Source organism: Papio anubis, chromosome Y (genome assembly GCF_008728515.1).
Source record: "Papio anubis isolate 15944 chromosome Y, Panubis1.0, whole genome shotgun sequence".
NCBI classification, from domain to species: domain Eukaryota; kingdom Metazoa; phylum Chordata; class Mammalia; order Primates; family Cercopithecidae; genus Papio; species Papio anubis.
Genome location: NC_044997.1, coordinates 2,036,731 through 2,051,778, shown reverse-complemented (window position 1 = coordinate 2,051,778; position 15,048 = coordinate 2,036,731). Strand labels below are relative to the sequence as shown.

The following is a 15,048-nucleotide window of genomic DNA, read 5'->3' as shown; positions in this document are numbered from 1 at the left end:
GTGCACATGTATCCTAGAAGTTAAAGTATAATTTAAAAAAAAGAAAAAATAATGCAAATAAGTGGCATTTTTCCTTCATACGGTTTTAAAGACAGAACATTAAGCAGAGCACCAAAAGATAAAAAATGTATTTGGCAACTGACAATTCCAGTTATTTCAAGAACCTGGGAAACTGTAATTATTCTGATGGCAAAAGTGTATTCACCTGTGAGTCTGCCAGGAGTCCTCAATCAGTAAAATTTCCAAAAGTAGATCTAAATATGGCCGAAGTTCATAGGTGTATGAATATGCAACCTACAATAGGTAAGAGATAGTGAATTACATATTTTAAAAAAATGAGTAAAATTACAAATACAAGAATGTTTATTTTTCTTTCACCTGCCAGAGAAGTTCGCTGAGGACAGTAGATGAGAACTGAGGATTCTCCCAAGAGCAAAAACGAAGTAATTTGATGGTATCCTCTGAGTTACTGCAGTCTTCAATAATTTTCTTCACATAACTTGTTCTCACAAATAAAATGTCTGCCACATTCTGCTGAATTGGCATTATAGGCTGTGATAAACTGGGGTCACCAAAAGGATTGGGGAGAGGGGGATTACCTAGAACAAATTTGTTATCCATGAAAAACCAATAGAATTCCTCACAAAATTATAATAATAAATTTCCTATCTTAAAAAATATCTGATTTTAAATTAAATTAAATTAAAAATTCACCTAAATGATCAGCAATATACCAAGATGAAAAAATGCAAAAATATAAATGCTGACACTAAAGACAAAGTTTATCATTCTTACACTAAGCATTTCATAAGATATCATAGTACCCTACATTTAAAAATTAAACTCCTTATTAAACATATGAAAAAGCTAAAACTTAAATACAATATTCTAGAACATGGGCCTTCAGACTAATTTCATTTTTATAAATCTTCAGAGCTACTTTTAATCAAGTGCTACATAAAGCTACCATTATTTTTAAACTGCTGTAAAAAAAATGGAACATGCTACTTTACCATTGATTGAAGACTGCATTGTTGATGACACATTGCAACAACGAATCAGTTGAGACACTACTGAATATAACTTGCCTAATTCAGCATACTGATATTTGATTGGAGGACCTGGTCCTTCGTCTAAAGACACAAGCATAAAGGTAGCAGGTACATTCAATTTCAGAAGCTGTGTTTTTTCTGCTACACCTATAAAAAAGGACAGAAAAATATGTAGAAAAAAAAAACAGGGTAAGTACTGCAATAATTTAAAATTAATTATGATCACTCTTTGTGAGTTATAGTATTAAAAGCTCTTTCTCTTTGCTTAGAATATAAACAATACAAGCAGAATGCTGACAGAACAGAAAATACACTGATATCATTAAATAAGATAAATTATCATAACTGTGAAATAATGATCATGACTATGGCATTTCAGTTAGCCTAGGTACTAAGAGAAATGTATATTTTCTAAGGCCTAGAGAAGCTGGAAAGACCTAGCTGAAGAATAACTTTCAACATAAGAAAGTAAGACAGAAACTAGCTGGGAATGGTGGCTTACACCTGTAATCCCAGCACTTTGGGAGGCCAAAGTGGGTGGATCAACTCAGGTCAGGCGTTCGAGACCAGCCTGTTCAACATGGTGAAACCCCATCTCTACTATAAATACAAGAATTAGCTGGGCATGGTGGTGGGTGCCTGTAATCTGAGCTACTTGGAAGGCTGAGGCAGGAGAACTGCTTGAACCCAGGAGGTGGAGGTTGCAGTGAGAGGAGATCGTGCCAATGCACTCCAGCTTGGGCGACAGAGTGAGACTCCATTTCGAAAAAATAAAATAAATAAAAATAAAAATAAAGAAAGAAACTAAATTAAATGAGCCATAAAAATTCTTCTAGAAAAAGTTTCCATTCTAGGACATTCCCTTACATGGCTTGTTTTTTGTAACTACATCTATAGTAATAGATGTATCCAAATGATTTCAGATGATTCCAAATTCTGGACATATGTATCCCACTACCAGATTGCTTTATATAGGTATCCCATCTGCTTTTAAAATGCAATCTGCTCACACGAGTCCTTTTTCCTCTATCAGTAAATGGCACTACTATTTTCTCAGTTCATCAAGTCACATCTTAATATCTCATTCCTGCTCCACTTCCTCAAATATCAAATTACCAACTCCTGCTGATTCTAACTCATAAAAAGCTCCTGGATCTGTTCATACCTGTCTTCCACACTGCCAGTTTCCCTAATACAAAGCAGCCACAATCTTTTTCTACAGAAAATTTTTAATACTTTCTTATCTTGGTCTATTGTAAGCTATTCTACGTTATAGCCAGTATGATGTTTTTAAGTTAAGACTCTTGTGATCCTCTAGTGGTTCATTCATGCCCTCCTGATAATGTCCAGGGTACTTTACAAAATCAAAATAGCATAATTAGAAAATCCTGCAAATCAGTCCTGTTATTCTGTATCCTTCACTGTATGAAGTCACACTGAATACCTCACACTGTGTCTAAGAAGAAAGTTATGTCAGTGTAAGTCTGCACGCACTATCCACTCAGTTTAAAAAATCCTAACCAACCCCTTCCTCCTGGCAAGCTACTTCTTCCACCCTTGAAGGAAATATTCATTATTCATCATAGAAATATTAGTATGTTTGATTGTAGGATACTGCCTGAAGTCTTACTGGGAATATTACACAACGTGTTGCAAATGCATTGTCTCATTTTTCTCAAATCCAAAAACTTCTAAAACCTAGAAACATACTGCCGTAATTACTTAAGAGTCATAAATCTATACTAATTCTTGGCAGGGAAAATTACCATTAAGTTATATTATAAATCATTAATGTGTTGTATATGAGCAGCCAATATCTAAAATAAAATGGTATAAAACAGGATTTTTGTGAGTGCATAAATTTAATACTTTTACATTTGAAATATAAAAGTGACTTCATTTATGTTTGTGTAATATCTGTTTCTTACTCTACTACAAGTATCCCAGAATCTCATATGCAGTCAGGCAAGACAGAGAAAGAGAAAAACACAGAGATGATCAGAGAAGGAAGAATAACTGGTAAAACGTTCTTCCTGTTGAAGTCAAAGATTAGTAACACAGATAACACTTTCATTAGAGGAATGTATGACTACAGAACCTAACTTTAGGTAGGAAGATATTTGTGACTTTTAAAAGTTATTCAACTAACTTTACCATAGATACACAGTTATAAAATTTAGCTGAATAGCTTCTATAGTTATAATATAGAAGGCATAAAACAACACTGAAAACATTACAATGATTTTGATGTGTATTCTGGCAATCTATCCATGCGTTCAACAATGACTGAGTACTACTATGCAATACCCATCTGTTGCAAGAATTCTGCTAACTAGTTGGGGAGTAAGGCAAATATTTTAAAAACCATCAAACACAATGGAGTAAGACAGAATTTTTTAGGTAAGCATTCTAGAGGCACTCAAAAGAAGAAATAAATAGGTTGATGTCAGAAAAAGCAGGCTACCCTAAGAAAGATATACTGAAAATCACATTTCTTAATTGATATTAATATTAATATCAATATCAACAGAAGAATTAAAGTGGATTATATATCTGCATTATTACTAATTTCAACTCAGTTTATTTTAACAAAAACATATGTATGTGTCAAATTCTTCAAAGAAATAATTCTTAAACTTGACAAGCAACACAACCACTCTGGATCCTTTAGAAATATGGATTCCTTATCCAAGCCCTAGGAATTCTGATTCAGATGGTGTGGGATATGACCAGGAAGCCAGTATTTTTCAAAAAGCAACATTAAGAGATAACATCAATCAGACAAAGTATCTGATCTTAAAGATTATCAAAGAAGTAAAACAAGTGCACAAATTACCATATAATATGAGAAATGCCATTAAAGTTACACAGAAAATTTGCAATGCATTTTGAGAATATGAATATGGTATATTGCTTCTACTTCAGAACAAATTACATGTAATCACTTGATTAAAATGGGCTTCATATTTAATATTTAAAATGGAAACAATCATTAATATATTTATGAAAAATTCTTACCTAAATTGGCATACATTACAAACAAATTAAAATATTGCTGTAAATGACGTCCATGCTCTGACACTTCCCTTCTCAAGAGATTTAGTGTGGCTCTTAGTAAGTGGTCACTCAAGCTCAAGTTATCACATGCCTGTGAAACATGAAGTATTATTTTATCAGCATCAAGATGCAGAAACAGCTTTTATTTGCATATGAAAGGTCTTGTTCATATACATAGCAAATCTTTCAGAAAGAAAATTATTAAATATAGTTGTTCTTTGAGAGAGAGAATGAAGAGCTCAGGTATACTTCATTGTAGATCTTGTATATTGCTGTAATTGTAAAACAAACAAGCAAACAAAAAATCCCGCAACTTCAACAGAAGAATGTAAGTGCATTATTTATTTACATTATCACTAATTTCTTTTTTTTTTTTTTTTTTTTTTTTTTTTGAGATGGAGTCTCGCTCTGTCGCCCAGGCTGGAGTACAGTGGCCGGATCTCAGCTCACTGCAAGCTCCGCCTCCCGGGTTTATGCCATTCTCCTGCCTCAGCCTCCCGAGTAGCTGGGACTACAGGCGCCCGCCACCTCGCCCGGCTAGTTTTTTGTATTTTTTAGTAGAGACGGGGTTTCACCGTGTTAGCCAGGATGGTCTCGATCTCCTGACCTCGTGATCCGCCCGTCTCGGCCTCCCAAAGTGCTGGGATTACAGGCTTGAGCCACCGCGCCCGGCACATTATCACTAATTTCAATTTCATGTTACAGTGTTTCACTAAAAAGCTTTTAATTTGCTTTTAATAAATGCAAACCTTAAAAATGTAAAACTTAAGGATTTATGAAATAACTAAATAATTGAATACACAAAAGGAATTTCTCTTCTTTTTCAGAATGCCCAGCAATCACTATTACCATGAAATAATTTTACAAACTTACAGGTGTTATAATGTATGTATGCATTTGTTTATGGCGAATACATCAAAGAGAGGAACATAACTTTGCTGATGTGAATTTGCAGAAAACAGAATTTACTTCTAAGTATTTAACTGCTTTTTTTAAAAAAAAAAGCCATACAATTACCTGACTAGAAAGTCCTGGAGATGCAAAAGGAGAAGGACAAGACCCATCTTTCAAGGAAAAGTGTGCAATAAACACTATAAGTTTTGCAAATGCACCCCTCACTTCTGCACTAGGGCACTCCAGAAGGTATTCAGAGAAGCGATTTGATACATTAAAAAGGACATTATGAGCAAACCAAAAACGTACATTCTTGCTGTGACGGAGGAGAATGCACAGTGCATCATACCTAAAACAGAAACATCTATGAATGTCAAATTTTAGTAATGTCTTTATTTTGCTTGCTATATTGAAGAAACATATTTTTATGAACCAAACAGTGATCTAAGATGTTCTCTCCAATTAATGGTCAGTTGGTTTTAGTACAAATATCTGACTGATAAAGCTTTGTGACTTTAGTACAAGAGTCAAAAAAATGAATGAAATACAAAATAAGTGTAGCTCTCTGCAAATCCATGATCAAACTCTCCCCAGTACAGTAACATTTCTTTAGTATCTTTCAATAGAAACAATGCTGAGTTGTCAGATCAAGGTATTACAATGTATCCCATACTTTTATAAATAGTAACTTCAAACTACACAGCCATTTTAAAATTGTCTTTTTTTAATTTTTAAAGAGGCCGAGTCTCTACTGACCAAGCTGGAATAAATGCAGTGGTGCAATTATAGCTAACTTCAGCTTCAAACTCCTGGGCTCAAACAATCCTACTGCCTCAGCCTCCCAAGTAGCTGGCTCTACATGAATAAGCTACTAGATCTAGCTAATTATTTTACTTTTTTTTTGTATAGAGGGGATTTTGCCATGTTGCCTAGGCTAGCCTCAAACTCCAGGCCTAAACTGATCCATCCATCCCAGCTTGTGGTGGATTAGGCGGATCCTAAAGTGCTAGGATTACAGGTGAGTCACTACACCTAGGTAATTTAACTTTTTGTTGAGATGAGGTTCACTATGTTGCCCAAGCTGGTCTTAAATGCCTGCCTGGCCTCAAGTTCTGCCACCTTGGCCTCCCGAAGTGTTGGGATTACAGGTATGGGCCACCACACCTGACTTAAAAATCATCTACCTTTTTAACTATAGGTGAGAACTTACTTCATCTAGTAAAAATAAAATAATTTAATGATGAAATAGACTAAGATGTGATACACATTCACAGAAGTAGGAGCCAATTTTTAAAGGCATATTTAGATTTGGCAATTTTAATTTTAATAAGATTCATCTCATGACTACTGCCAAGATTTTTATTCTATATTTGACATTTGAAATGATATTTTCATGGTTAGAAAAAAATAAAACAGTATAATAAAGAACCAAAACAACTATAAGTACTATATGAATGAAATCCAAAGCCATGTACCAGTCACTGGCAGGACCACGAACTATTTTCTTGGTATGAAATCCAGTGGTAAAGAGGAATCTAGCAGCAAGCTGAATACTAATCATAGTAATTTCTTCTGCTTCAGGCAACAAATAATCCTGCCCTTTAAATTAAAAGTACATATATGGTTAAAAACATTTTTATCTTCAAACTCCATGTTAAAAAATCTTAGTTAATTCTTAGTGATTATCTTACCACTTCCCTAACCCGTATTTCAAACTAACGCTTGAGTAAAAAATAGTAATTACTATAATAAATGCTTTTCTGTATTTGCATATATTAAGAATCACTGTTCAAAGGTACCGATATCCTAGATTTTTCATTTTAAAATAACTAAACCAAAAAAGCCAACACATTCATATAAAATGAGGCTAAAGATTCTATGAAAAAATAAAACTGAAGAAAAAGATAAAACACATTTGATGCCTTATAAGAAATCCTAGATGCCAAATAAAAACTATTCTTTATTAGTAAGAAGCTACTTCCAAAGCTTACCTGGAGCAAGGTTTAAATAAACACCATTACATGTAAGCAGTTTTTTCACAAACTGAAAATACTCTAAACTATATTGCATTCGGTTATGCATAAATTGCACATTTTGTTTCCGTACACTTCTCTCAATGGCTGGTGACATAATGATCTGATGGGGTCTTGCAATAGTTAGCTCTGATATACATCTTATCATCTCATCATCTTCATCTATCATATCCATTTGTTCATAAAAAAGTATGTAAGCATTCCACCACCTCTTCTGCCGCCTATATGACATGCGCTTCATCATGTGATCAAATACTTCTCCCATGTACTCTCCACCAAAACACTGATTTTTCATTTCTTCATCATCATCCATTTTGCATTCTGTTACATCTCCATCATCAAACTTATACCAGTGATCTTTCTCATCATCTTTACCATTCCTTTGAATGATGTAAGAATAATAATGCCCACCGCTTGCTTGACCACTGTGTACAAGCACACCTATAAGTCTGTACTTTGTGCCTCCTGTAGTTTCATTTTCAGACTGCTCTTTCTGTTCAATCAACTGATTTTCTGAGTTTATATTATCCCTTTCCAGCTTTGCAACACCTGTTACTGTGTAAGGTCCCATATCCAGCTCTCGAGGAAATTCAAAATAATCATTGAATTTAATTGCACATTCTCTTTCCCAGTCATAGTCAAATCGTTTGAGTTGGATAGCAAGAACCCGAGGCAATTTTTTAATTAGCAGGCGCTTTACTGTGTCAACCTATAATAAACAGAGAATATAAACAGATGTTCTCTTGTAACCAGAACAGAAACTAAAACAATTTCATGTTAATTTTAAAGTTTATGATCTATTTAAATTTATTTATAAACAGATGATTAAATAATAATAAACACCATCAGGGTAATTACGTCATAACTGACTTAATTCTTACTTACCAAAGCTAAAAATATATAAATATACTCATCTTTTGGTATCTGTAGGGGACATAAATATCAAAATCTGTGTCTGCTCAAGTTTCTGATTTTAAATGGGGCAGTATTTACATATCATCTACAGACATCCTCCTGTACAGTTTAATCCATCTCTACATAACTTACTTAATACAATGTATTAAGCATGCTATGTAAATGGTTATTACACTGTAATGTTTTTAAATTTATATTACTTTTTATTGTAGTACTGCTATTTTTTGTTTTCAAATATTTTTAATACATGTTTAGAGGAATCGGTGTTTGCCGAAGCTATGGAAATGAAAGGTCCTCATTTCTTGCAAACTGGAAAACATTGCTGATAAATACACTGATGGCTATGTGGTTCCATACGGCCACTATTACTTGACTGTGTTACTCCTCTGATGTTTTCTTTTATGTTAATCAACAGAATTTGCTGTGAGTAAACTGAAGACATACGATAAGCAATTTTAATAGCACCTAATGTTTATAGCAGTTAAAAACCAGGTAATATTCTAAGTGCTGCACACATATTAATGAATTTAATCCTGTCTTATAAAAAGGTACTACCTATATATAATTATTTTAAAATATGTGGATTAAGAGTAGCAGAAAGGGTAAGAAGAAATTGTCAGAAGTGTCAGAAGTGTGGGTAACAGGCAGTATGGCTTTATAACAAACCATGATCTAAATGGTGTGTAAGTTCAAAACAACGCAGGCAGCTTGAAGATGAGGGGTTATGAAGGTCAAGGAAAATATATACATGATTTAATGTATAGTATTGTCAAAGACATGTTATCATTCCATCTCCCAAACTAAGTGCCAGAGATAAAAATTAACTGGCGAGGCCTAAAAAATGAAATCTGGGCCAGGCGCAGTGGCTCACGCCTGTGTTTCCAGAACTTTGGGAGGCTAAGGCAGGCAGATCACGAGGTCAGGAGTTCAAGACCAGCCTGGCCAACATAGTGAAACCCCGTCTCTACTAAAAATACAAAAACTTAGCCAGGTGCGCTGGCAGGTGCCTGTAATCTCAGCTACTTGGGAGGCTGAGGTGGGAGAACTGCTTGAACCCAGAGGCAGAGGTTGCAGTGAGCCAAGATCATGCCAATTGCACTCCAATCCAAGTGACAGTGCAACAATCCGTCTCAAAAAAAAAAAAAAAAAAAAAAAAAAAACCACGAGATCTGTTTGTGAAAATACATGTGGTTGTGAAAATCTGATATAACCAAATAAAATTAGCAAACTTCCCTACTTCAAGAGAAAACTAGAGTAAGAAAATAATGTTTTCTACTATCAACTCTTCAAGATTGAAGCACTCAATTGCAATTGATTAAAGGGTAGAGATGGAAAAACTTGTGAGATTCTGTGACTTTCAAAATTATTCACCCAATAAAAATGTTTTGGTTTTTTTTCCTAGTCTGGCACTATATTTTGTCAATATTATTTTGCTTTAAACCGGTTATCATCTTGACCACCTCTCTGCTACCACTGTAACAGCAGAGCTAAAGCAGAAGTTAATTGTGAAGATGAGCATAAACAACTCCAATGTCTTTCTGTTCTGTTCAATGCAATCATTACTTTTCAAAAGTAAAAAAAAAATACCTTTTTATCACATTTTTCGCAACGATATGCATTTGCACCTTCCAATAAATCTCCTTTGATATACTGTTCCAAAGAATCAAGAAGATTTTGATGATTTCTAATGTCCACATTCAAAGTTGTAAAAGATTCTTCACATTCATACCTAAAGATAATATGAATGAAACAAATTAAAAGATGTATTCTATGGGTTTAGGTTTTTTTTTTTTTTTAAATTTTTTAGAGACAGGGTCTTGCTCAGACTGGAGTACAGTGGCACAATCATAGCTCACCATAGCCTTGAACTCCTGGGGGTATTCCAAGGATCCCCAGCCAGTACTGGTATGTGTCCTACTGGGAACCAGGCCGCACTGCAGCCAGTGAGTGGTGGGCAAGCTGGTGAAGCTTAATCTATATTTAAACCACTCCCCACGGCTAGCACTACCAACGGAGCTTCATCTCCTGTCACATCAGGGACAGCATTAGATTCTCATAGGAGCAAGAATCCTACTATGAACTACACATGTGAGCGATGTAGGTTGCGCACTCCTTGTAAGAATCCAAAGTGTGATAATCTATTACTGTCTCCCATTGCCTCCAGATGGGACCGTCTAGCTGCAGGAAAACAAGCTCAGAGCTCCCACTGATTCTACATTATGGTCATTATGGTGAGATGTATAATTATTTCATTACATACTATAATGTAATAATAACAGAAATAAAGTGCACAATAAACACAAGACACTCGAGTCACCCCACTACTATCCCCTCATCCTCAGTCTGTGAAAAAAATGATATTCCATAGAACTGGTCCCTTGTGCTAGAAGGTTGGGGACAGCTGCCCTTGGTGATTTTCCCACCTCAGCCTCCCTAGCAGCTAGGCCTACAAGTGGGTATCACCATGCCCAGGGAATTTTTTTTTTTTTTTTTTGTAGAGATGGGTTCTTGCTGTTGCCTATTCTGGTCTTCAACTCCTGGGGTCAAGTGATCCTTCCGCCTCGTCCTCCCTAAGTTCTAGGATTACATATGTGAGCCATCGTGCCCAGCCTGGTTTCTAAATCTTATCCTTCTGGGTGCCATAGCTCATGCCTGTAATCTCAGCACTTTGGGAGGCCAAAGCAGGTGGATCACCACAAGTCAGGAGTTCATGACCAGCTTGGCCAACATGGTGAAATCCTATCTCCACTAAAAAAAAATATATATATATATAAAAATAAAGTAGCCGGTGGTGGCATATGACCGTAATCTCAGTTACTTGGGAGGCTGAGGCAGGTGAATCACTTGAACCCAAGGGGCAGAAGATGTAGTGAGCTGAGATTGCACCACTGCACTCGAGTGCCTGGGAGACAGAACAAGACTCTGTTTCAAAAGTAATAATCAATAAGTAAATCTTTTCCTTAATTGTGAACTTGATGAAAAATACATATGCAGTATTTAACACATCATGTCAAATATATTAATCATACAATGTTATTAATAAGTAAGTCTTTTATCAGTTGCTTATTTTGTACTAGGCACTGTATTAGATTCCTTACACAGATTATAGCTCATCTTTACCTTCATAAAAGCCACGTTAGAGGTACATATCCATTCCTACTTTAAAGCTAAGACAATGGGGTTGGGTACAGAAGTCAAAAAGAATTAATTTGATACAGTTTATGAGGTGGAGTGATGCTTTGAAAACCAGCTTGTGTAGCCTTACTTCTTAAGTTCTTTATGTTTTATCACACTATGACACATATTATCTGTTTAAACAGTAATTCATGGAGAGGTAAAAATAAGAACTAATCAAACTCTAAAAAAAGCCTATTCTAAACCATTAAAGTACTTTATTTTTAAGTGTCCCTCAATTTGTGTCATAAACACTTTCCTAATGAGTAAGTTCAAACACTTATCATGCTTAAATACTTCTGGTGTTCTTGTCTATAAAGTCATAAACATAAGGAGAGAGCCAGGTGTAGTGTGGCATTTGCCTGTAGTGCCAGCTACTCAAAAGGCTGAGATAGGAGGGTCACTTGAGGCCAGGAGTTTGAAGGTGTTGTGCGCTATGATCACACCTTTGAATAATCACTATACTTCAGCCAGGAAACATAATGATACCCTGGTCTTAAACAAACAAACAAACGGAGTAGAGAGTAAATAATGCAAGACTGAGACAGCATCACAGATTATGGTAATTTCCTACAAACTCAGAAAATAAGATGGGGCAGGCATGTCAACCATCAAATCCATTCATCTAACCATTATTTTCAAAATGTCTAAACAGTATCTCACTCTGTTGCACAGTCTAGAGTACAGTCGTGCAATCTCAGCTCACTGCAACCTCTGCCTCCTGGCTTCAAGTGATTTTCCTGCCTCAGCCTCCTGAGTAGCTGGGATTACAGGAGCCTGTCACCATGCCCAGCTAAGTTTTTTGTATTTTTAGTAGAAATGGAGTTCTACCACGTTGGTCAGGCTGATCTCCAACTCCTGACATCAAGTGATCTGCCAGTGTTGGCCTCCCAAAGTGCTGGGATTACAGGTGTTAGCCACTGCCCCTGGCCAGTTTCTCACAGTTGGAAACTTTTCATTTATTCAGGAAAAACAAGACAGTCACAAAAATAAAATTACATTTGTAAATGACTTATGCAAGTTGCTTCTGATCACGAACCACCCCATAGTGGAGAATAAGGCTATCTTAAAGAATAAAATAATTAAAAGTTACTACAATTAAAAGTGATACTCTGGCAAGGTGTAGAGGCTCATGCCTGTAATCCCAGCACTTTGGGAGGTTCAGGCAGGAGGAAAGCTTGAGCCTGGAGCTCGAGTCCAGCCTGAGAAACATGGTGAAACCCTAATTCTACAAGGAATACAAAATTTAGCTGGGTGTTATGGCATGTGACTATACTGCTAGCTACTTAGGAGGCTGAGGTGAGAGGACTGCTTGAGCTTGGAAAGTTGAGGCTGCAGTGAGCTGTGATTGCGCCCCTGCATTCCAATCTGGGTGACAGACTGAGACTCTATTTCAAAGAAAAATACAATACAAAACAACCCCCATGCCTTATAATACAGAAGTCTTGGGACGCTAACAAGAAGTTTAGTTAGAATATATATTTTATTTATGTTACAAATATTTGTACTGTTTCCTGTCTTGTCAAATCTTGCTAAGTGGTTTGATGTGCAAGCATATGTAACACTTCCCAAGAATAGTAAGAATTGAGAGTAATTTAAGTCATTTAATTGTTATCTCCTCCGGAGATACGTTTCAAAACCCCCAGGAGATGGCTAACACCTCAGACAGCACTGAACTCTATATACTGTGTATATACTACGTTTTCTTCCTAAACATACGTAACTTAAGTTTGATTATGTTCAATTTATAAATGATGCACAGGATTAGATTAGGAGCTGCTCTTAGCCTTTTCTTTGGCATGTCTGAATTACCAGAATATTACTAAGTAAAATAAGAGGTATTTGAACGTAAGTTGTTTGCCAGTCAATCTGACAACTGAGACAGCAACTAAGTGGCTAACAGGCACAAAGACAATATGGATATGCTAGAAAAAGGGATGATTCACATCCTGATAAGGACAAAGCAGGACAGCCCCAAATTTGATCACACTATTTAGAATGGGACACAGTTTAAAACTTATAAATTGTTTATTTCTGGGATCTTCCACTTTTTTTTTGAGAGTAGCTGGTATTACAGGCACATGCTACCGCACTCAGTTAATTTTTGCATTTTTCCACAGGCGGGGTTTCACCATGTTGGCCAGGATGGTTTCAATCTCCTGACCTCGTGATCCACCCGCCTCAGCCTCCCAAAGTGAACGATGATGTGGAAAGTGAAACCATGAATAATGGGTTACTACTCCAGTTTTGCCAATTATGTTTGGAAGTTCCATTTTAATATTCTGACTGCTAGTTAGAACATAAAAAGAAAATGTCTATTTAAAGAATAAGTGTTGATTTATGGAAAATGCCATTTTAAGACATAGGGTAAGACAAAGCAAACAAGAATGAATTGAGGAAGTAATAAAGTAGTAACCAAACGTTCCTGGGAAGAATAAAATCAGAATAGTGTAGTATGCATATGAATGTAATTCATTCACAGTCCTAGGCATTTGGTACATTCTGCTTTTACATAAGTACTAATGAAAGATTTACATTATTATTTTAAAAAAAACTATGAAGTACACATTAAAAACATAATTAGCACTTACCTATGTGGGCAGCCTTGGCAGATCTTCTGATCAGCAAACGAGCCTCCTAGGACTTTACTTAGTATAGCTGGGTGTCCTAAAGCTTTTAAAGCTTCATCTAAACTATCCACCAAAGAATTAAAAAACTCTAAGGCATCATGTTGTTCACGGAGATTAACAGGTTCACCCCAAAGCCTAAGAAGGAAATGAAATGAGTAATGTAATACATGCCTAGAATATCCATATTTTATAACAACAAAAATAACAATGACAGAAACGTAAGCTGAGACTTTAAACTACACAGAAAGGAGAAATGCGCATTATGTTTGCAGAGGCAACACAATTGAAGTGCTTACAGTAATAATGAAACTACAGTGTCAAAAAGTTACCACAAATGGTGTGACTAAGCTGCATAGTAGGTTTAGAATGTTTGCTTTATAGAGCATAGTATATTCAACAAACACTTTCAATTCAAGTAAAAAATGACATTTACACGAGAAAGAACCTAATGCTTATGTAGATGCTATAACTACTGCCTTAAAACTTATTCTGCTTACTTTGGTGATATAGTGAAAAGATCCTACTACTTAGTTAACATTGCCCATGAAAGCAATTTTTCCAAGTGAAAAGTGAAAGGTTTTCCCTGTTCTAGAGTAAACGTAGGCATAAAAGGTGAACCAATCCTAAGAAAATACCAATGGTGAGTATAGAAAATGAGAACTAATGCTGCCTTGGAAGAGGTTGTTCTGGAAGCTATCAAGAACATCTAACAATATTTTCATAATAATAAGCATCAGAAAATGTCATTTTTAGCAAAATGTATGGCAATATTTTGAATTTGCTAAGGTGGTACACTATGTTTTTCTTTGTGGTGAACTTTCACAATTAAAAAATTGTTGTAAATTTAAAAATAAATTTTAAATACTAATACATACAGTAAAATTCACATACAATAGAAGGTACTCTGTTGAAGCCATAGGATGTGAGTTTTACAAATGGCAGCCAGCTGTGTAACCACCATAATTGGAATATCAAACAATCCCTTAAATACCTTCCAAAATTTCCTAATAGCAGCACTCTGTAAGCCAAATGAATCTCCTGCTATTAATTCCTGGCAACCACTGATCTGTTCTTCACAAATCTGGAGTAGCCTTTTCCAGAATGTTATATACAGGAAACCATAAAGATTTAGTGTTTCCCTCCTTTTTATTATTGTAATGGCGTTTACATAATTTACTTTTTATGTTTTTTAAAAAATACATTAAATCTAATTAGGAAAAATGTAAAATCTGATTAATTTAGAAATATGACAGCAAATTAAATGGAGAGGAGTACAGCACAAGTAGGATTCTT

At 35.4% G+C, this 15,048-nt stretch overlaps 1 protein-coding gene across 21 annotated transcripts in view; it reads right to left on the bottom strand.

Annotated features, from left to right (window-relative positions):
- Positions 1 to 15,048, bottom strand: part of USP9Y (ubiquitin specific peptidase 9 Y-linked) — a 209,435-nt gene that overhangs the window by 13,852 nt on the left and 180,535 nt on the right. For 20 of the 21 annotated variants that reach the window (XM_031661065.1, XM_031661067.1, XM_031661064.1 and 17 more), the window contains 9 exons: positions 13,717 to 13,890; positions 9,539 to 9,680; positions 6,995 to 7,745; positions 6,479 to 6,602; positions 5,127 to 5,352; positions 4,071 to 4,200; positions 1,014 to 1,199; positions 379 to 599; positions 206 to 294 (listed from right to left, as the gene is read on the bottom strand). In XM_031661065.1, coding sequence (XP_031516925.1) covers positions 206 to 294; positions 379 to 599; positions 1,014 to 1,199; positions 4,071 to 4,200; positions 5,127 to 5,352; positions 6,479 to 6,602; positions 6,995 to 7,745; positions 9,539 to 9,680; positions 13,717 to 13,890 — 2,043 coding nt within the window. The remainder of the gene's footprint in view (positions 1 to 205; positions 295 to 378; positions 600 to 1,013; positions 1,200 to 4,070; positions 4,201 to 5,126; positions 5,353 to 6,478; positions 6,603 to 6,994; positions 7,746 to 9,538; positions 9,681 to 13,716; positions 13,891 to 15,048) is intronic. The other variant, XM_031661084.1, reaches the window with a different exon arrangement.